The sequence below is a fragment of the Lissotriton helveticus genome, chromosome 11 (assembly GCF_964261635.1).
Source record: "Lissotriton helveticus chromosome 11, aLisHel1.1, whole genome shotgun sequence".
Classification (NCBI taxonomy): domain Eukaryota; kingdom Metazoa; phylum Chordata; class Amphibia; order Caudata; family Salamandridae; genus Lissotriton; species Lissotriton helveticus.
The window spans coordinates 415,643,019-415,661,256 of record NC_136072.1 but is presented as its reverse complement, the minus strand read 5'-3'; the positions used below and the strand labels follow the sequence as shown (position 1 = coordinate 415,661,256).

The 18,238-nt window shown below is 49.5% G+C and overlaps 1 protein-coding gene across 3 annotated transcripts in view; it reads right to left on the bottom strand.

The window, feature by feature from the left end:
* The window catches only part of STAG1 (STAG1 cohesin complex component), a 1,346,357-nt gene that overhangs the window by 307,027 nt on the left and 1,021,092 nt on the right, over window positions 1-18,238 (bottom strand). For all 3 annotated transcript variants that reach the window (XM_078665875.1, XM_078665876.1, XM_078665877.1), the window contains exon 22: window positions 11,835-11,915. In XM_078665875.1, coding sequence (XP_078522001.1) covers window positions 11,835-11,915 — 81 coding nt within the window. The remainder of the gene's footprint in view (window positions 1-11,834; window positions 11,916-18,238) is intronic.

Genomic DNA, 18,238 nt, shown 5'->3' with positions numbered 1-18,238 from the left:
TCCTCCTGAAGGGGCAGGCAGATCGAGGGACCGACTGACATGCTGAGTAGCTCGGGATACCAGTACCTTCGAGCCCAGTCCGGAGCCACAAGGATAACTTGGGCCCGGTCGCGCCTGATCTTCTTCAGCACTCTGGGCAGAAGTGGTATAGGCGGCAAGGCGTACAACAGACCGCAGCTCCACTCGCGCCGAAAGGCGTCGCCGTGCGAGTGCCGTCTTGGAAACTCCAACGCGCAGAACTGATGACATTGCGCGTTCTCTTCTGTGGCGAATAGATCTAACCAAGGCTCTCCCCATTGCAGAAAGAGGCCTCTCGCCACGTCCGAGTTCAGACGCCATTCGTGATCCACCGAGCACCGACGGCTGAGTTCGTCCGCCCTGGCGTTCAGAGAACCTGCCAGGTGTTGAACCGTCAGAGTCACGCTCTGACGTTCCAGCCATTGCCAGAGACGCAGCGCCTCCTGGCAAAGGGTCCACGACGCCACTCCGCCCTGCTTGTTGCAGTACCACATGGCGGTGGTGTTGTCCGTGAACACCTGCACTACACTCCCGTTGACAAAGGGGAGGAATGCCTTCAGTGCTAGGCGAATCGCCCGCAGCTCCAACATGTTGATATGGAGCCGGGACTCCGCCGGAGACCAGAGGCCTCTGATCTCCGCCTCTCCCAAGTGGCCTCCCCAGCCCTGGACGGACGCGTCCGTCACAACTACGTGCTCCGGTTGGGGAAGGGAGAGGGATCTGCCTCTGACCGAATCGCGGTCCGTAAGCCACCACTGCAGTTGTCTCGCAGTGCCCTCCGAGATCAAGACATGGTCGGACAAGTTGCCCTGATGCTGGGCCCACTGAAACTTCAGGTCCCACTGCAGAGCCCGCATCCGCCACCGGGCGTGATGCACCAGAAGGATGCAGGAAGCCATCAGCCCCAGCAGCCGCAGCGTCAACCTGACCGAAACCCGGGATAGCGGCTGAAAGATGGGAATCAAGGCCTGTATATCCCGGACTCGCCGTTCGGGAGGATAAACCCGAAACTGCGCCGAGTCGAGAACCGCTCCGATGAAAAGGAGCTTTTGAGAGGGACACAGGTGTGATTTCGGCACATTGATGGAAAACCCCAGCTCGTGCAGGAGGTCTGCCGTCATCTGAAGGTGGTGGACGACTGTCTGGGGCGAGCCCGCCTTCAACAACCAATCGTCCAGGTAGGGGAAGACTGAAACCCCTAGCCTGCGCAGATGAGCCGCGACCACCGCCATCACCTTTGTGAACACCCGTGGGGCGCTGGTAAGGCCGAAGGGGAGCACGATAAACTGAAAGTGCTCGTGGCCTACCGTGAACCGTAGGTAACGCCGGTGGGCCGGCAGGACGGGGATGTGAAAATACGCATCCTGCAAGTCCAACGCTACCATCCAGTCTTGTGGGTCTAGAGCAGCCAAGACCTGAGCCAAAGTCAACATCTTGAACTTCTCCTTCCGGAGGAAGCCGTTGACGTTCCGTAGATCCAAGATAGGACGTAGGCCCCCATTGTCCTTCTTGGGCACCAGAAAGTAGTGGGAATAACAACCACGCCCTACTTCTGGCCCAGGAACGCGCTCGATGGCCCCCTTGGCCAAGAGGGCCGTAACATCCTCTTGCAGAAGTGTCAAGTGGTCCCCCGACACACGGTGGTTCTGTGGTGGCATGGCTGGAGGAGTGGTCTCGAAGGGGAGGGAGTAGCCCCTTCGGACGAGCTGCAGCACCCACCTGTCCGATGTGATAGTGCGTCAGCGGGAGAGGTGATGGCGAACCCTGCCACCCACTGGCGTCACATGGGCCTGAAAGCACGGACTAGGAGGATTTAGAGGCCGATGCTGCGGGGGGAGGTGTGGTCTGACCTCGCCGTTGTCCCCGACCGCCTCCACGGCGGCCTCCACCGCGTTGAGAAGTGTTCTGCGGCACGTGTCTGGCAGCACGTGTGGGACCGCCCCTTCCTTGGCCACGAAAGGAGCGAAACAAACCCGTTTGCTCGCGCTGGGTCGAGAGACCCAAGGACTTGGCCGTGACCCTGGAGTCCTTGAAGCGTTCCAGCGCGTGGTCCGCCTTGTCGCCAAACAGGCGACTGCCATCGAACGGCATGTCCATCAATGTATTTTGGACATCTGCCGAAAAGTTGGCGGATCTCAGCCAGGCGTGGCGACGAATCGCCACCGTCGTGGACATCGCTCTGCCCAGCGAGTCGGTCGTATCAAGACCACACCTGATGGAGTATCTTGCTGCATCTCGGCCTTCAATCATAGCCTTGCCGAGCTTTGCCCGCACCTCCTGCGGGCATTCAGGCAGCAACTCCGCGACCGTATCCCACAGAGAGTGGGTGTAGCGGCCCAAGAGGCATGCGGTGTTGCAAGACCGCAGTCCCAAACTCAGGGACGAGAAGACCTTCTTACCATACTGGTCGTACCTCTTAGATTCCCGGTCGGGCGGGGCCGACGGGAATGCGGTCTGGGAAGTCGAGGCCTGGATCACCAGACTCTCAGGGGTGGGATGGGTGGACAGGAACTTGGGGTCGTCCGGACACGGACGGTGGCGTCTGGCCACGTTCCTATCAACAGGCGAACCTGATGCGGGCCTGGACCACGTGCCCAAAAGAACGTCTGTCAAGGCTTCGTTGAACGGCAGCAGTGGCTCCTGTGGGCATGACTGCGGTTTGAAGACCTCAGTGAGGATGTTAGGCCTCACGACCGCGACGGGGAGCTCAAGGTGCAAGGCCTTGGCAGCCCTCATCAACACCACTGAATAAGCAGCCCCAGCCTCCGAAGCCACAGTAGGAGGCGAGACAAAACCAGGGTTAGGAGAGTCGTCCAGACCACTGGCGTCACCCAAATCACCTGTCCAGTCCACATTGTACTGACACTCGCGTGACAGAGGGACCTCAGACCCCTCCCAACCCTCTCCGTATTCTACATCTTCCCCATATTCGGAGTCAACAATGTAGACCGGCTCCTTGGGGTCCACAGGCCCCATCGGCGTCGGAGCGGTAATGGGGACGGCGCCGCCCGGAGCCGGAGCACCTGCGCCGCGCGGGGGCAACTCCGATGGAATCGGCGCCGGAGAGGCCGGTAGACCAGTCGGCGTCGACCCTGAGGGTCCCTGCGGCGCCGGGTCCGGAGCCGCCGGCGGCGTCGGAGCCGGAGCACCCGACGGCGTCGAGGCAGGGGCACCCGAACCGCTAGGACCCCCGGACGGGATCACAGGGCCCGAAGGCGCCGTAGGCCCAGTCGGAGGAGACAGCGCCCTCATGGCCATGAGGAACTCTATCTCCTCACGCGACGCGCCTTGCCCAGGGACCGTAGGGTATGGAGCAGGCCGCGCCGGCGACCCACGCGGAGCCGCGGGGGTGGGGCCACCCGAACCCCCGGCCGCATAGCGCGAGCGTCGGGGGGAGTCGGGGGTACGATGACGACGCCCCGACTTCTTGTGTCTCCTACCTGAGGAACCAGAGGAATGGTGAGGACTTCCGGAGCGCTCGTGATGTCTCCGCGACCGCTCCCTCGACCTCCGGCCGGACCGGGACCGCTCTCGACGTGGGGCCGACACCCTCAGCTCGAGTAGCTTGCGGGACCGCTCCCGCCTAGCTTTACTCGTCAGGGCCCGACAATCGACACAGTCGTCCACGGCGTGGTCGGGGCCCAGACACCGAAGGCAGAGTCGGTGATGATCCGTGACCGACATCGCGCGGTCACAGTCGTCACAGTTCTTAAAACCGGGCATCCTACCGGCACCGTAACAAGAATCAAAGATTCACAAAAAACTTTGGTCAAAAGACCGGAGTACTGCACTTCTCGGATCTGCGCTAACTGGCGCGGAAAAAAGAAGAACTGACGTCAACGCGCGGAGGCGGCGTCTATATACTCCCGCGACATCATCACGGCGCACGACGCCGACGACGGACGCGGAGCCGCAGGGGACGCCTGCAGACGACGTCTACCGACGCGCAGGGGTACTGCTACGCAAAAGTTTCCGGATCCAGACTGACGCCTGGGGATATTCTAAGGTAAGGAATCTAATACTAACCTGTTTCTTTCAGATTGGTGCAATACCTCTAATGGTAAATTAGTAAGGGCACACGCCAAAATGCACTCCTAAATCTCCTCCTACATTCAGATAAGAGGGCAGTGGGCATATTCAAGTGGGCTTGCTTTTTAGGTTCAGAAGCTCAGGACCGAACATCACTGTGACTTGAATGTGAAAAAGTAATCCAAGTTAACTTACTTGAATCTCCACTTTCCTTCAGTATTTTAATTGCCAATGAGGATTAGCTGCCTTAAGACCAATTATGTGTAGGGTCTGAGGTTCCCCAAGTGATGGCCGTGTCCCAAAATGGCCCGGGAGGGGGCCGCGGGTCCCCAGGGTCAAAATTGGCCTGGGGAGAGGGGACGCAATGCCGCCCTCAAAAGAATAAATAAAATAAAAAAAGATGTTAGTGTCTTGAAAGTCATTCTCTGTAAAATAATTGCGGATACTTTCTTCTAAGCTCTTCTATGGTTACTGTAGTTTTAAATAAGTTCATGTGCAATGTGTGTTACCCTTTCTGTTACTCTCACCAGGTCAACAATGGAATGTTCGGATACATTTGCTCCCAACCATCCATGATTCAACTACTCTGCCTAGAACGTTTTGGGAGAGGAACTGGTAATCTATTCTGGTTAAGTTCGATGTATGGCGGAACACAATGAGTAATCCTTAACACTTGGATGTGTAACTCTCCAGGAGTGGTGTAGCCCTTGTTCAATAAGTTTTTCTTTCAGCTTCTAGAAGATAAAGATGGTACTCTCGCACTGAAACGGCCCCTACATAAGATCTGGTTCCACAAGTCGAACTGATACGCCCGTAGTGCTTTGTCAGACCTCAAGGTTCAAATTCTGGTGGTTGTCGTGTGTAGTGTTGTTTTAGTATTATGCCTGCCATCCTGTTTCTTATTTCCACAGTTGTATGGATGTAATGTCCTTTTTAACTGACCTTTGTCCTAATGGGCAAGTTGTTTGGGTGCTCCATTCCTGGTCTGAACGGTCCCCATGCATATTATGCTCCTCTGACTGTGCTTCAACACTTGCTTCAAAGTTGAGTGACATATCTTTCCTCTGGCGATATTATTACAGCGTGTTGACCATTCAAATTAAATTGTTGACCTTCTCTTGGAAAAGCCACCAGTATTTCCATTGTCGCTATTTCTCTGGTGAGGTCTTGGAAAATCTTTCATCTCTTAGGGCCTCTGCCATGTCCTGGAAAAGGAAGACTTACCTTCTACAAAACTGGTGAAATTTGGGTTTTATTTCTGCAGCCAGTACCTTTATTTTTGACTGGTAACTCGAAAGCTTTACCACAATGTCTCTTGACCCTGTTCCATTCCTTCCTATCCTATGCGCTCTTTCAGTGGAAATTGTCTCAATGTCATCCCATTGCAATATGTTCCAAAATAGTTCACTGGAATATGCGGTTAGCAGTTTTGGGTTGCTTGTGTGCTGGTTCAGGGAGTACATCGCTTGGCAGTTCGGGCTGAGCCGTTCTCATTAGAGAAGGAACAAAATTGGTTTGCATTCGGCTGGGTCCAATTTGAGATGGCATTGTGTGCAAAATAACTGCGGTTTCAGGTGAAGCCTGCAGTAATTACTCGTCGCTGATACCAATTCAAGCATTCCCTCCATCACTTAAGTTGAACCAGTAATCCAAGACATGGGTCCCGTACACACTGTGCCACTGGAAAAAAGGATACCCGGCTGATCAGCTCTATTCAGTGCGACTGTGGTCCTAGGTTGCTTGTGTTTTCGTTCAGGGAGGGCATGTCAGTTCGGCTGGACTGTGTTTCAATTAGAGAATGGTCAAGCCTGATTTGCATATAGGTGGGTCCAAACTGAGGGGTCATGATACGCAAAATGATGGTTTAATATGCGCCCCCTCCCCCATTATTTCCAATAATTACTGGCAAGGATTAATTAAAAAAAATAAATACCAATCGCTGAGATTAATTTAAGCATTCCATTAATCACTAATTTGTATACTTCAATATGTCCTGCTCTTCAGTCTACTCATTTAGGGTGCGTATAATGCTTCTCCGGGACCTTTCTTCTAGAGACTCGCATTTCAGTTGGGATTCTACTTAGCATATTAGAGTGGTCCTCAATTGGTCTGTGTGAGAAAGTGCCATCTTTCTTGCCTTGGTATGCCCCCACTTTTTATTCTGAACTGCTGATGTGCTTTGAGTGTGCCCTGGGTTCCTGCCAACCAGGTACCCAGGGCCTGTGTTCCTTCCCTAAAACTGTGCTGAAACTAAAAACCCAATTGGCATCTCTGGCCACCTGTCAGCCCCTAGTAAATAGTACCCTAGGTACCCAGGGCATGGTGACCAGAGAAGACTCCGGAGGACTGCAGCGCTTATTGTGCCACCCTCAGGGGCCATGTACCCTGGCACCCGCACACTGCCTTTGCAGGCTGAGCGCCTAAGTGCAGAACTAAACCAAGAGTCGACATGGCACACATCTGTGTGCCCACAGAACCCACTGCCCTAGCATACTTCAGTCACCCCTCTAGCTGGGTGCCCTATGCTAGAGGTGTGTGCACAGGTGCATGAGTCCTGTGCCCCTACAGTACCCAGGGCCATTCCTGGGCACTGTAAGTGCAGTGATGCCATTAAGAGTATTTGGTGCTGGGAGGTTGTCATTCCGAACTCCACAGCACCATAATGTCTACACTGAAGACTGACAAGTTTGGTATCAAACTTCTCAGCACATTAAACCCGCACCGATGCCAGTGTGGGATTTAATGTAAAATGCACCAGAGGGCATCTTAGAGATTCCCTCTGAAATCCTAACCTACAATCCACGTCTGGGCTGAGTGGCTGCAGAGGCTGCCACACAGCAGACATGTTGCTGGCCCCTGGGTGGAGTGCCCCCCGCTCTCCTGGGCCTGCAACAATGCACATCATGGGCGAGGTGCTAAGTATCCTCCCCCAGGATGGGCAGGGGGAAGCTTCAAAGGCATGCCGCCTCTGTGAGCTTCTCCAGACCATTTGCTGTACCCAGCAACTGGCCCCCACCAGTCCTAACCCCCACTCTGGCGGGAAGTCTGGCGGTAAAAACTACGTCAGGAAGGCGTGTGTGCCACCCTGTGCCAACCCCACCCCTCAGGTGGGGGAGACGAGGTGAAGCACAACCCCGGGCTCCGGCCATCTTGTAGATGGGGAGCCCTGCCCAATCCCAGCTAGGCTCATACCCCCTCCCACAGGAGAGGAGCAGACTAGGGGGAGTACTCACCCCAGGACAGGGACCCATTGGTCCCTGTCCTTGCCCTACCTTGAACTCCCCTAAATTCAGAATTTAGCGGCTCCCTGAACCTTCCTTCCTCAGATTCCGATACGAAAATAAGAAAGAAGACACGCAGTGCAGCTGCTAACAGGACGACAACAACGGACTTGGCCCCAGCCCTACCGGCCTGTCGATCCTGGAACCTGCTCCTGCCTAAATCCCCACGACTCCTGCGGACAGCAACCTTGGGACACCCAGAGGACCCAACTGCCTTGACCCTCTTACAGCCTGTGACTCCCATCAGCGGAGGCTCTGCTGTAACAACCCACCTGGTGCCAACCAGGAAGCTACGGACCAGCCCACTGTGCACCTGCCGCGCCCAGGCCGGGCCCAACCAAACCAAGACCACGAGGACGTCCCCCCGGCGACTGGGACCCGAAGTCCAGTGCCCAAAGACCCTCCTCGACGAACCAGCCAAAGCCTGCAGATTCAGCACCAGGGGTCAGCCCAACCGCGCACAGCCGAGGGTAAGCTTTTCCGACACCAAAAGACACCCCTGCACCCGGCACCCTACAGCCCCCTGTGCCTCCCTTTGAAGTACCTACCTGTGCTCCAAGATCCCAACTTACCTCTCGAAGTGCTGGTCGCCCCTGGAGAGTCTCGGTCCCCGAGCCTGCAGCCTTTGTTCCTTTTTGACCTTTCCCATTGGATAACATTGAGCGCCCGACGGCTCAAAAGCACCCTGCACCCAGCCTCCCGAGTGCCGCTGGCTGCGTTACCTTTGTCCTATCTTACTTCCCCCCTTGCCCTGAGCAAGTGACCAGGAGCCCAGCTCCCACCGCCACGTGGCCTGCTAGCCAGCAGCCACCAACCGAAGGCCCCCTTTCCCTTATTGGATAACATTGGGCCTACCTACCTCTGCACCCGGCCGGCCCTGCGCTGCTGGGGCTGAACCAACTGTACTTACCCGACCCTGGGGGACCCCTGAGTCTATGCCCAAAACCTTAACTTCACCAGCCAAGTACTAACCTGGAAACCGGTAACTCACTTATCTGCCTTTGGATAACATTGACCCATTTTGACTCGAAAATTTTCTAAGTGTGGAGTTTTGAGAACTACAAATATTCATATAAAATCATCCAAGTCCGAATTCCCAAGTACTCACCTGCAAGCAGGAGAGAAGCCAGTACTGTACCTTGCAGCCCAGTACTGAACCGCAAAAGTAATCCTTACCGGGTTTAATAGTAATCTGTATTTTGTCCATAGGAACACATTGTCTGCTTTTCTATGAAATTTCTTCTAAGTGCCCACTTTTGAGAACTTGAAATACTCTGTAAAAATCGTACGAACTACTGAAACGCAATTACCTACCTGTTTTAAGTTTAGACCCCAGTGCTGGCCCTAGAAGCCCAGTACTGGATTACAAAAGTAACGCGATCATACTTTACCTGCAACCTGAATTTTCTCCCATGTAATAACATTGACAGATTGTCATTGAAAAGTTTCCAAGTGTGAACTTTTAAAACAGCTTTATATTCATGAAAATTCACCACAGTAACTAAAACGTTTTGCTTCGACCCCAGGAGTGACTCTTAGATCTAGTCCTGGCACTACTAAAGTAATCTATACTGTAATCACCTGTACTTTTATGGTAACAACTCATTGAGCTCAATGCTAAAGTGTGTCTAGTCTTAAGTTACCTTCAGTAACTCCTATACCTATTGTGTTCATCAACTTTATTGCTTCCTTGCAAAGTAATTACATGAGAGTTCTCATATCAAGCAAAGTATATTTTTATGCCTGTTGGTTCTAAAAATAAAACAACCATATCTGGGGATATAAAAACCATTGGCCTGGAGTTCAGTCTTTGAGTGTGTGAAATCCTTTGCTGACAGTGTATACAAATGCTTTGCACTGCCCTCTGGTACTGCCTTACTGCTCGACCAAGCTACCACTTTTGAGAGTAAGGTCAGTCCTGACTTTAACCTCTGTTATACCTTTGGGTTTTGTTGACTCTATACACACTGTACTACATTATTGTCCAGTATATATAGAGTCACTTTCTCACAGTCAGTTAGCGCTTTGATTTGCACCTCTGTAGACTCCAAACGTTGGTCTAATAATCTTATGTTTGCTTTGACATCGGATTTATCCTTACATAATTATGCCCGAAGGACTTGGATGTTATTTGCTGTTGATTAATAAAGGTTAGTTTTCAGCTCTGCTAGACATGCCTTATGATACTCTTTATTTACAACAAGGGGTGGTGATGGACAGAGTCTCTGAATTAAGCAGAGTACTCTCACCCAGTCAAGAGATCAGGGCTAGATCCAACACCGTTTTTTAGCTCATTGCACCATCCCAGTTTCAGAACCTGGCTGTAAGCAAATTAGTCTGTCCCTGGCCCAGTGCATCATGGGAACAGGGCAGACCAGACTACAAAAGCCAATTCTTACACTGGGAAGGAAACAAGCTTCCGGGGACCGGTTTCTGCCATTTCAGGCGTCTTCGGCCCGGCTTGCTTGAATCCTGATGGTGCAATGAGCAAGGGACTCACATCTGAGTATACCCTTCCACGCTTAGGGTGGACAAAATTATTTACAACAAGGGGTGGTGATGGACAGAGTCTCTGAATTAAGCAGAGTACTCTCACCCAGTCAACTGGGATGGTGCAATGAGCTAAAAAACGGTGTTGGATCTAGCCCTGATCTTTTGACTGGGTGAGAGTATTCTGCTTAATTCAGAGACTCTGTCCCTCACCACCCCTTGTTGTAAATATTTTTGTCCACCCTAAGCGTGGAAGGGTATACTCAGACATGAGTCCCTTGCTCATTGCACCATCAGGATTCAAGCAAGCCGGGCCGAAGACGGCTGTAATGCCAGAAACCGGTCCCCGGAAGCTTGTTTCCTTCCCAGTGTAAGAATTGGCTTTTGTAGTTTGGTTTGCCCTGTTCCCATCATGCACTGGGACAGGAACAGACTAATTTGCATACAGCCAGGTTCTGAAACTGGGATGGTGCAATGAGCTAAAAAACGGTGTTGGATCTAGCCCTGATCTCTTGACTGGGTGAGAGTACTCTGCTTAATTCAGAGACTCTGTCCCTCACCACCCCTTGTTGTAAATATTATGATACTCTTTAGTCAGTGAGGAGGTAGGCTTAGCTGCCATAATGCCGTCCAAGGAGATACCTGGGGCTGCTACTGTAATATTTTGTAGGTATTCACTAATGTATTGTTGTACAATTTACTGAACCGTAATTGATATGCGGAGAAAGGCAGTGTCCCCAAGATAGTGTCTCCTATAGGGATCAGCTGACCATGTACTTCTGTGTGTTTCCAATTAAGTGTACCGTAAATCCAGCAAACATCAATCTCTGGGACAGCACCATGTGTCGTCCGATTGCTCTAGATCAGTTTACTGACTACACGGTCTGTGTTGTGTATGTATATATGTATGGATGTAAAAAAACACACATACACATATATATATATATATATATATATATATATATATATATATATATATATATACACACACAACACACACATCCATACACACAAAGATGCATATGTATGTACACACACACACATCATTGGTATTGATGCTTCTCAAGACATACACCAGTGTGTCACATTGTTGCATAAAATCAAGTATGCCATTAATTGCACTGTTCCAGCAGGCAACTCGCCAGAAATAACGGATGCCTTTAGTGGTTGCTCCTAGCAGTCACAACCATCACTGGGGCTTACAATTCTAAGTAGCGTCTCATCCAGTAAATTATCTCATCAGCACTGTATGAATGTCACAGGCCTCAGCTGGCTCTGGCGTGCTCCTTCCCTTGGGTGGCGCTTGCTTTTTGAAGGTGCAGATTATTTTGTCTGCTGCTCAGCATACCCGTGATTCCCTTTCCAGGCCCTTCTGCCCTTGTTGGGGGGTCGTTAGGCTGCTCTTTTCAGACCGCTCTTTCAGCATCTTCCACTCCATTGTGGGACAGCTTGAATCGGGCCTGACGACATAGTAACTTTGCAGCCCCATTGACCACGCTTCTCAGATGGAAAAGGAACTACAGATAATACTCATGAGGTGCTCTATGGCCCCCTGTTATTTGTTTTTCAAACATTGCTAGTGCAGGAGGACCTCTACACTCGACAGTGGTAAGTGGCCGTTGTGGAAATCACACTGAGGGCGAGCCGGAGCAACACTGATCTTAACAGATCTGGTCACCAACTTGTGGGCAGTCATCAAATTAAAATTTTAAATGAAAGCAAAAAGTAATTGTATTTAGTGAGTGGACTGGAGCAGTGTGGAAAAACACCTGAATAAACGTTGATGAACAGTGAGACTAGGCAGGACAAATGTGTACAGCACACAGTTCATTTTATCTGGGGTCCCTTCCCAATGTCATGATGGTGATTTGGGCTAAAAAGTACTGCAGATATTATAAAAGGTGGTGAACTACATTTATTAAAAATAAAAAAAAAAAATAGGTTTGCCATCATTAACATGTTTTCAAGAAAAATCTGTGGAAGTCAAGAGTGTACAGCTTAGATAAAAGTTCTTACTTTGGAAGGGGAGCCTTCAGTGTATTTTACCAACTGCCAGAGTATGGAGTAATGTGAACACTGTAGTGCCTGGACAACAATCTGAAACACAAACAAGAGAGAGGCTAGTCATTCAAATGGAAGAGATTGTCACAGAGTCCTGTGATTAATTTTAGTCAAGCATTTACTAAATTTCTAAAGAAACGCCCAATTGTTCAGGATCAAATTTGTACTGTTTACTTACCATAACATAATTTTTACTTCGGTAGTCCATACATGTGGCCTGTCATTCAACTAATTGTACCACAGCATGTACTTTGGGATCTTAGCTACTCGAAGGAGGACGACATCTGACACCTCCAGTGTTTTAACCACTCATCGAGCTCCAGATAATTTCTTTTTTCCTGCCAAGAAAATCTGTGGGCATTTGCCACTGTTTTTTTTTTAATACTACAGTAATTCTGACTTTTTCTTGAACTCAAGTCTTTCCACTCTTATTTGTAGGATTATTTGGAAACTTAGAAGTGCAGCTAGATGATAGTTGTTACAACATTTAATTTAAGGAGCTATCCAAATATGCTCTTTATGTATGACCCATCTTAACTGTTCTCCAGCTTCACATGCAGTATCTAATGCCCAGTGTTTAGGACTATGTGATGAAGCTTAAATTAAATTGCAGACTTCCACTAGGAGCAGGCACTTGTGAAAAGTGACGGAATCTGCCTTAGCCCTAATTAAATGCACATGAAAGCAGGAAGGAATTGCACACAGTAATTTAAAAAAAATTAAAGAAAGTTATTTTGGTTTATGATTCTTCCGTTTGTGTTTTCAATTCAATTTATGAAAACCAACATTTGTGCAGATAAGCCTTCATAACAATGTAGTCTTCTCTGACACTCATGCTATGCAAAGTTATGAACTTCTGAAAGGGGACAATAGATGAAAAACAAAACTGTTGGTTCAAACAATCAAAGAGAACCTTGAGTAATTTGATGGATACACAAAATCAAATAATAGTTCTTTAAAACTATGCTGAATCAGGCGAGAGATCCTGTATCTTTCTAATCAATATAGCAGACGTGACAGCAAGTACAAATACTGTTTTCCAAGAAAGATAAGTTACTTACCTTGGGTAACGCTGTAACTGGTATAGACATGGTCTAACCGCAGATTCCTTACCTTGTGAATTCTCCCCAGGCGCCAGACTGGATCTGGAAAACTTTCCCAGCAATACTTCTGCACGCCGGTGGAGGGCATAACGGGACTCCGTACTGACGTCTCCAGAGTTCATATAAGACACCACCGAATCGCTGACGTCCATTTCTTCGGTGAACACTTCCGCGCCAGAATGCAGAGCCACTACAGAAACTGGCCACAAAAGAGAATGCCAAAGAAGACAAAATGCCTTAGAAAGAAATTGAAAGTTATCTCATTTGGTTTTTAGGTCTCGCCTATCCCATTCCGCAAGGAATGGATAGGACGAGACTATTGGGGCTAAACTAAGAGCTAAACTAAAATGCGGATTTCCAGAAGTGCATTTGTCCCGTGCACGCGCTTCTATCCGCCTGCCTCGCATCACCACATCAAAGCCAGCCATCTGTTGCTTCCCCAGCGTGGTGCCGCCAGCAGCTTCACTTCAAAGGGATCCGCTCCGCCCCCTGCTGCATCAAAGGCTTTCATTTCGCGGCCGCGTTTATTTACTTTCATTTCGCGGCCGCGTTTTTTCTGCCCCGGTTAGGCTCTCATTCATTTACGTGATTTTTTTTTTTTATTTGGTGATGGCTTCTTAAAGAGGTAGCGCTTTTATGTGACAAAATCGAAGTTTACATTTTATTTTAGGCACGGGGAGATACATGGTTTGCCTAGAGAATGTTGCATGTATTGCAGTGGCTTCCCTTGTATGCTTCTCTCCACCACGCTATACGTGTCACCCTGAAGCACGTGTGCTTCTCTGCACTAGGGCTCCACTTAACCGTTCGCCGTCTATTTTTGCCCCCCCTGAACCCTCCTCCCACTCTCCCGCACTAATACTGATCACTATCCTGTGCGAATTGTTTGTGCCCCTAGAATTCATAACTTGTATGTGTGCTTCCCCATGCCGGCCACACAACATCAATCCCTCTCCCCCCAACTCGTTTTGTTTGCACAGATATTTTTTTTACCGTAGTATTGCTAGGGAATCCGAGGCTGCTCAACATAAAAGAGAGGTTATGATTATTCACGTTAGAATGAGCTTTTCTGTTTGCTACAAAGATGGGACATTTGAAGCTCCTAAACTGAAAGCAAGCACCGCCTTAGTGCCCCACAGCAAACCGCTATAACCACTCTATTGCTGAAAACGGCTTGCTGAGACCGTCATCCTCCCGAGGTCGAATGCTTCAAATTCATCTTAGAGATGTTTAGTATGTGAACCAGGAGTCCCCGAGACCGGCCATCGCTGCGTTTCTCTCATAACCCCTGCCCTATGGGGTCTGCACCAGCCTTGTTGTGCCTTTCTGCCCTCTGCATCACCAGAGCGTCACTCAGCACCACCACAGCGCCACTCAGCACCACCACAGCGCCACTCAGCACCACCACAGCGCCACCACAGCACCTTCACTCAGCACCACCACAGCACCGTCACTCAGCACCACCACAGCACCGTCACTCAGCACCACCACAGCACCGTCACTCAGCACCACCACAGCACCGTCACTCAGCACCACCACAGCACCGTCACTCAGCACCACCACAGCACCGTCACTCAGCACCACCACAGCACCGTCACTCAGCACCACCACAGCACCGTCACTCAGCACCACCACAGCACCGTCACTCAGCACCACCACAGCGTCACTCAGCACCACCACAGCGTCACTCAGCACCACCACAGCGTCACTCAGCACCACCACAGCGTCACTCAGCACCACCACAGCAGCGTCACTCAGCACCACCACAGCAGCGTCACTCAGCACCACCACAGCAGCGTCACTCAGCACCACCACAGCAGCGTCACTCAGCACCACCACAGCAGCGTCACTCAGCACCACCACAGCAGCGTCACTCAGCACCACCACAGCAGCGTCACTCAGCACCACCACCACAGCGTCACTCAGCACCACCACCACAGCGTCACTCAGCACCTCCACAGCGTCACTCAGCACCTCCACAGCGTCACTCAGCACCACCACAGCGTCACTCAGCACCACCACAGCGTCACTCAGCACCACCACAGCGTCACTCAGCACCACCACAGCGTCACTCAGCACCACCACAGCGTCACTCAGCACCACCACAGCGTCACTCAGCACCACCACAGCGTCACTCAGCACCACCACAGCGTCACCCCAGCACCACCACAGCGTCACCCCAGCACCACCACAGCGTCACCCCAGCACCACCCAGTGCCACCCCAGCATCACTCAGCGCCACCCCAGCATCACTCAGCGCCACCCCAGCATCACTCAGCGCCACCCCAGCATCACTCAGCGCCACCCCAGCATCACTCAGCGCCACCCCAGCATCACTCAGCGCCACCCCAGCATCACTCAGCGCCACCCCAGCATCACTCAGCGCCTTTATTACAAATGTCACAAAAATTATGTCAATATTTCACTTCTGTTCTTGGATTTTCCTCACAATAAAATACAGTGAACATATTCTTCACAAAAGGTATTTCCAAAAGTTTTAGCTATTGCCATTATAAATTAAAATCACTTTTATGTTGCATTACAAATGCTATAGGTGTCACATTAGCAAAAGTTACAACTATTTGCATTGTCAATGACAAAGCGATTAATTTAGCTACTTTATAAACAAACACACAAATAATATATTTGTCATTTACAAAACCAATAGATCAAACTTTCCTAATGCGAGACCTATTGCATTGCAAATGCTTGTTATTACTACCTATGTATTTTGTTTTTAAAAGAACATTAAGCAACCAGGATGTCGAAGTAGAAGGCTAGAAAACAATCAGCACTGTTGAAAACCAGGGCCGAACATTACACAGCCAACTGCCAGTGTGGAAACTGGGTCCATATAATAGAGAACTTCATAACTGAGGAAGTTCGCAGAGCAGGGAGGATGGGAGGGGCGGTAAGAAATCGACGACAAGACCATCTCTCTAACAGATATAGGGTTACCGAAGGTAAGTAAACTTTTCTGACAGAGAGATCTAGGCGCAGATTGCTTACCTTGGGAATTAGATCACAAAGCCATAACACACCCAGAGGTGGGTCTGCGAACTAAGCCAACAAACGTTCTCAGAGAGAACTAGCTGGTGACAAGTAAAGAGAGACCTGGCATATGTATTAATCGACAACAATGGTCCAAGGAATGGTATAGAAACTGGCTAGACCACAGGGAAAGAAAATCTCTTGAGGTGAGAACAAGGAACCTCAGGGAGAAAGGAGAAGTTTACCTGAATACAACTGTCAGACACTGCAGAGAAGGCAGGACACTACCAGATGAAGTAAACTGTAGGTATAGGACACCCAGTGTAAGAAGGAAATCTGACTGCAACAGCCGTCCATCAAGGGAAGACAGAAAAAATAAGAAAGATACAATACAAAGCTGATCTGAAAAGGAGATCAGCAAACACAAAGTATATCAGAAGAAGTAGAAGGTTTGGAGCAGAAGAAGAAACTATGCCATCAAGGGGATGCCCCCCCCCCCCCCCCCACACACACATGTAGACAGGCATACCACCTCATAAAACACTTTCAAGTAATAAAATGTAGACACATTAAAGGCAAACAAAAAGTGACAGAACAGGAGACAAGACGTCTTGAGGAACCTAAAAGGGAACTCACCAACCCATGGGAGGCTAGGAGAAAATCAGCATGGAAACACCAGACAACGGCAACAAGAACATCAAGCAGAATGTACGCAGAAAATACATACATAAAAAAACAGGTTTCAGGGAGGTTATAGTTAGTTAGGAATTAGCATTTTAAAAAGCTTAGAAATTTACGGAAAAACCCAAACGTTACAGAGACAGATTAGTTACTTACCTGTAATCCTAGTTCTCTTCCAGGTTATCCTCATCAAAGTCATAAGCACTAGAATATTCCCGCCCATGTGCGGGACCCCGGAAACACAATCATATATGTGACCCACATATATGTATCTCTCTCTATATATGTATATATCATACACAATAAAAAAGCAAAATGCAGCCTTCCACACACTAGAGCTGAATAATGCTGTAAGGACTCCCCAGTACATCAAAGAATACATTAAAAAACCAGGAAAAAAAACAACAGCAAAGCATGTTTGAAAACTGTTTTAATGCTTAGCACTTAGCATAAACTCTCATATAGGACTGAAAGCATTGATAGCTCCCAGGCTGCATTGCAGAAAACATAGCCTGAAAAGGCTGAAAAGCGAACTCATAGCAACATAGAAATAAACTGGCATTGCGCCCTTAAGGCAGTCATGATCCACAGCTTCCCATCATGCCTCAGTGGTGACAGTTAGGTCAGTTATTCTTTGCGGGGACTCAAAAGCCATGGCACAAAGAGTTGACATTTCCTTAAAAATACAATGTTGCTTTGCCTGGGAGGCGGGAGGGTTGCTTATGAATTTGATGAGGATACCCCTGGAAGAGAACTAGGATTATAGGTAAGTAACTAATCCTTCTTATCCAGGGGATCCTCATCAATAGTCATAAGCACTAGAACAGAATAGCGAGCCTCACCTCATCCACCTGCGGGCAAGGGAAAAGAACGGCAATTAACCATCAAGCTCAGATAACTAAGCTTGGACAGACATCTTATTATCTGAATAGATTCCTAAAGGAAGCCTGGTCTACTCGAGTATGCGCCCTGGAATTGGATTCAAGACAATATTGCCTTGTGAAAGTGTGAACCGATCTCCAGGTATTGCCTTGCAAATCTCTGCCATTGGAACATCATGCAAGAAAGCTATTGTAGCCGCATTACCCCTAGTGGAGTGTGCTTTAGGAGACAATAAAAGGGGTTTATTTGCCAACAGGTAGGCCAATTTTATGCAGGACACTATCCATCTTGAAATGGACCTTTTGGAAGCTGGGAAGCCTGTTCTCATGGCACCATAATTTAAAAACAATTGATCTGATTTCCTTATGCCCTTCGTTCCCTCCAAATAGAACTTGAGCACTCTTAAGGACTGAGGAGTGAAGTGACCTTTCCGCAGGAGTCGAAGGATTGGGAAAAAAAGACGGTAGGGAGATCGTCTGGTTAACATGAAAATCAGATACAACATTTGGCAAAAAAGAAGGGCGAGTCCTTAACACTACCCTGTTGTGTTGAAACACAATATATGGCTCTTTGGCACACAGCGCTTGGATCTCACTTACTCTGCGCGCTGATGTCACTGCCACTAGGAAAGCGGTCTTCCATGTCAAGTGTTGCAACGTGGCCTTATGAATGGGCTCAAAAGGTGGACCCATCAATCTAGAT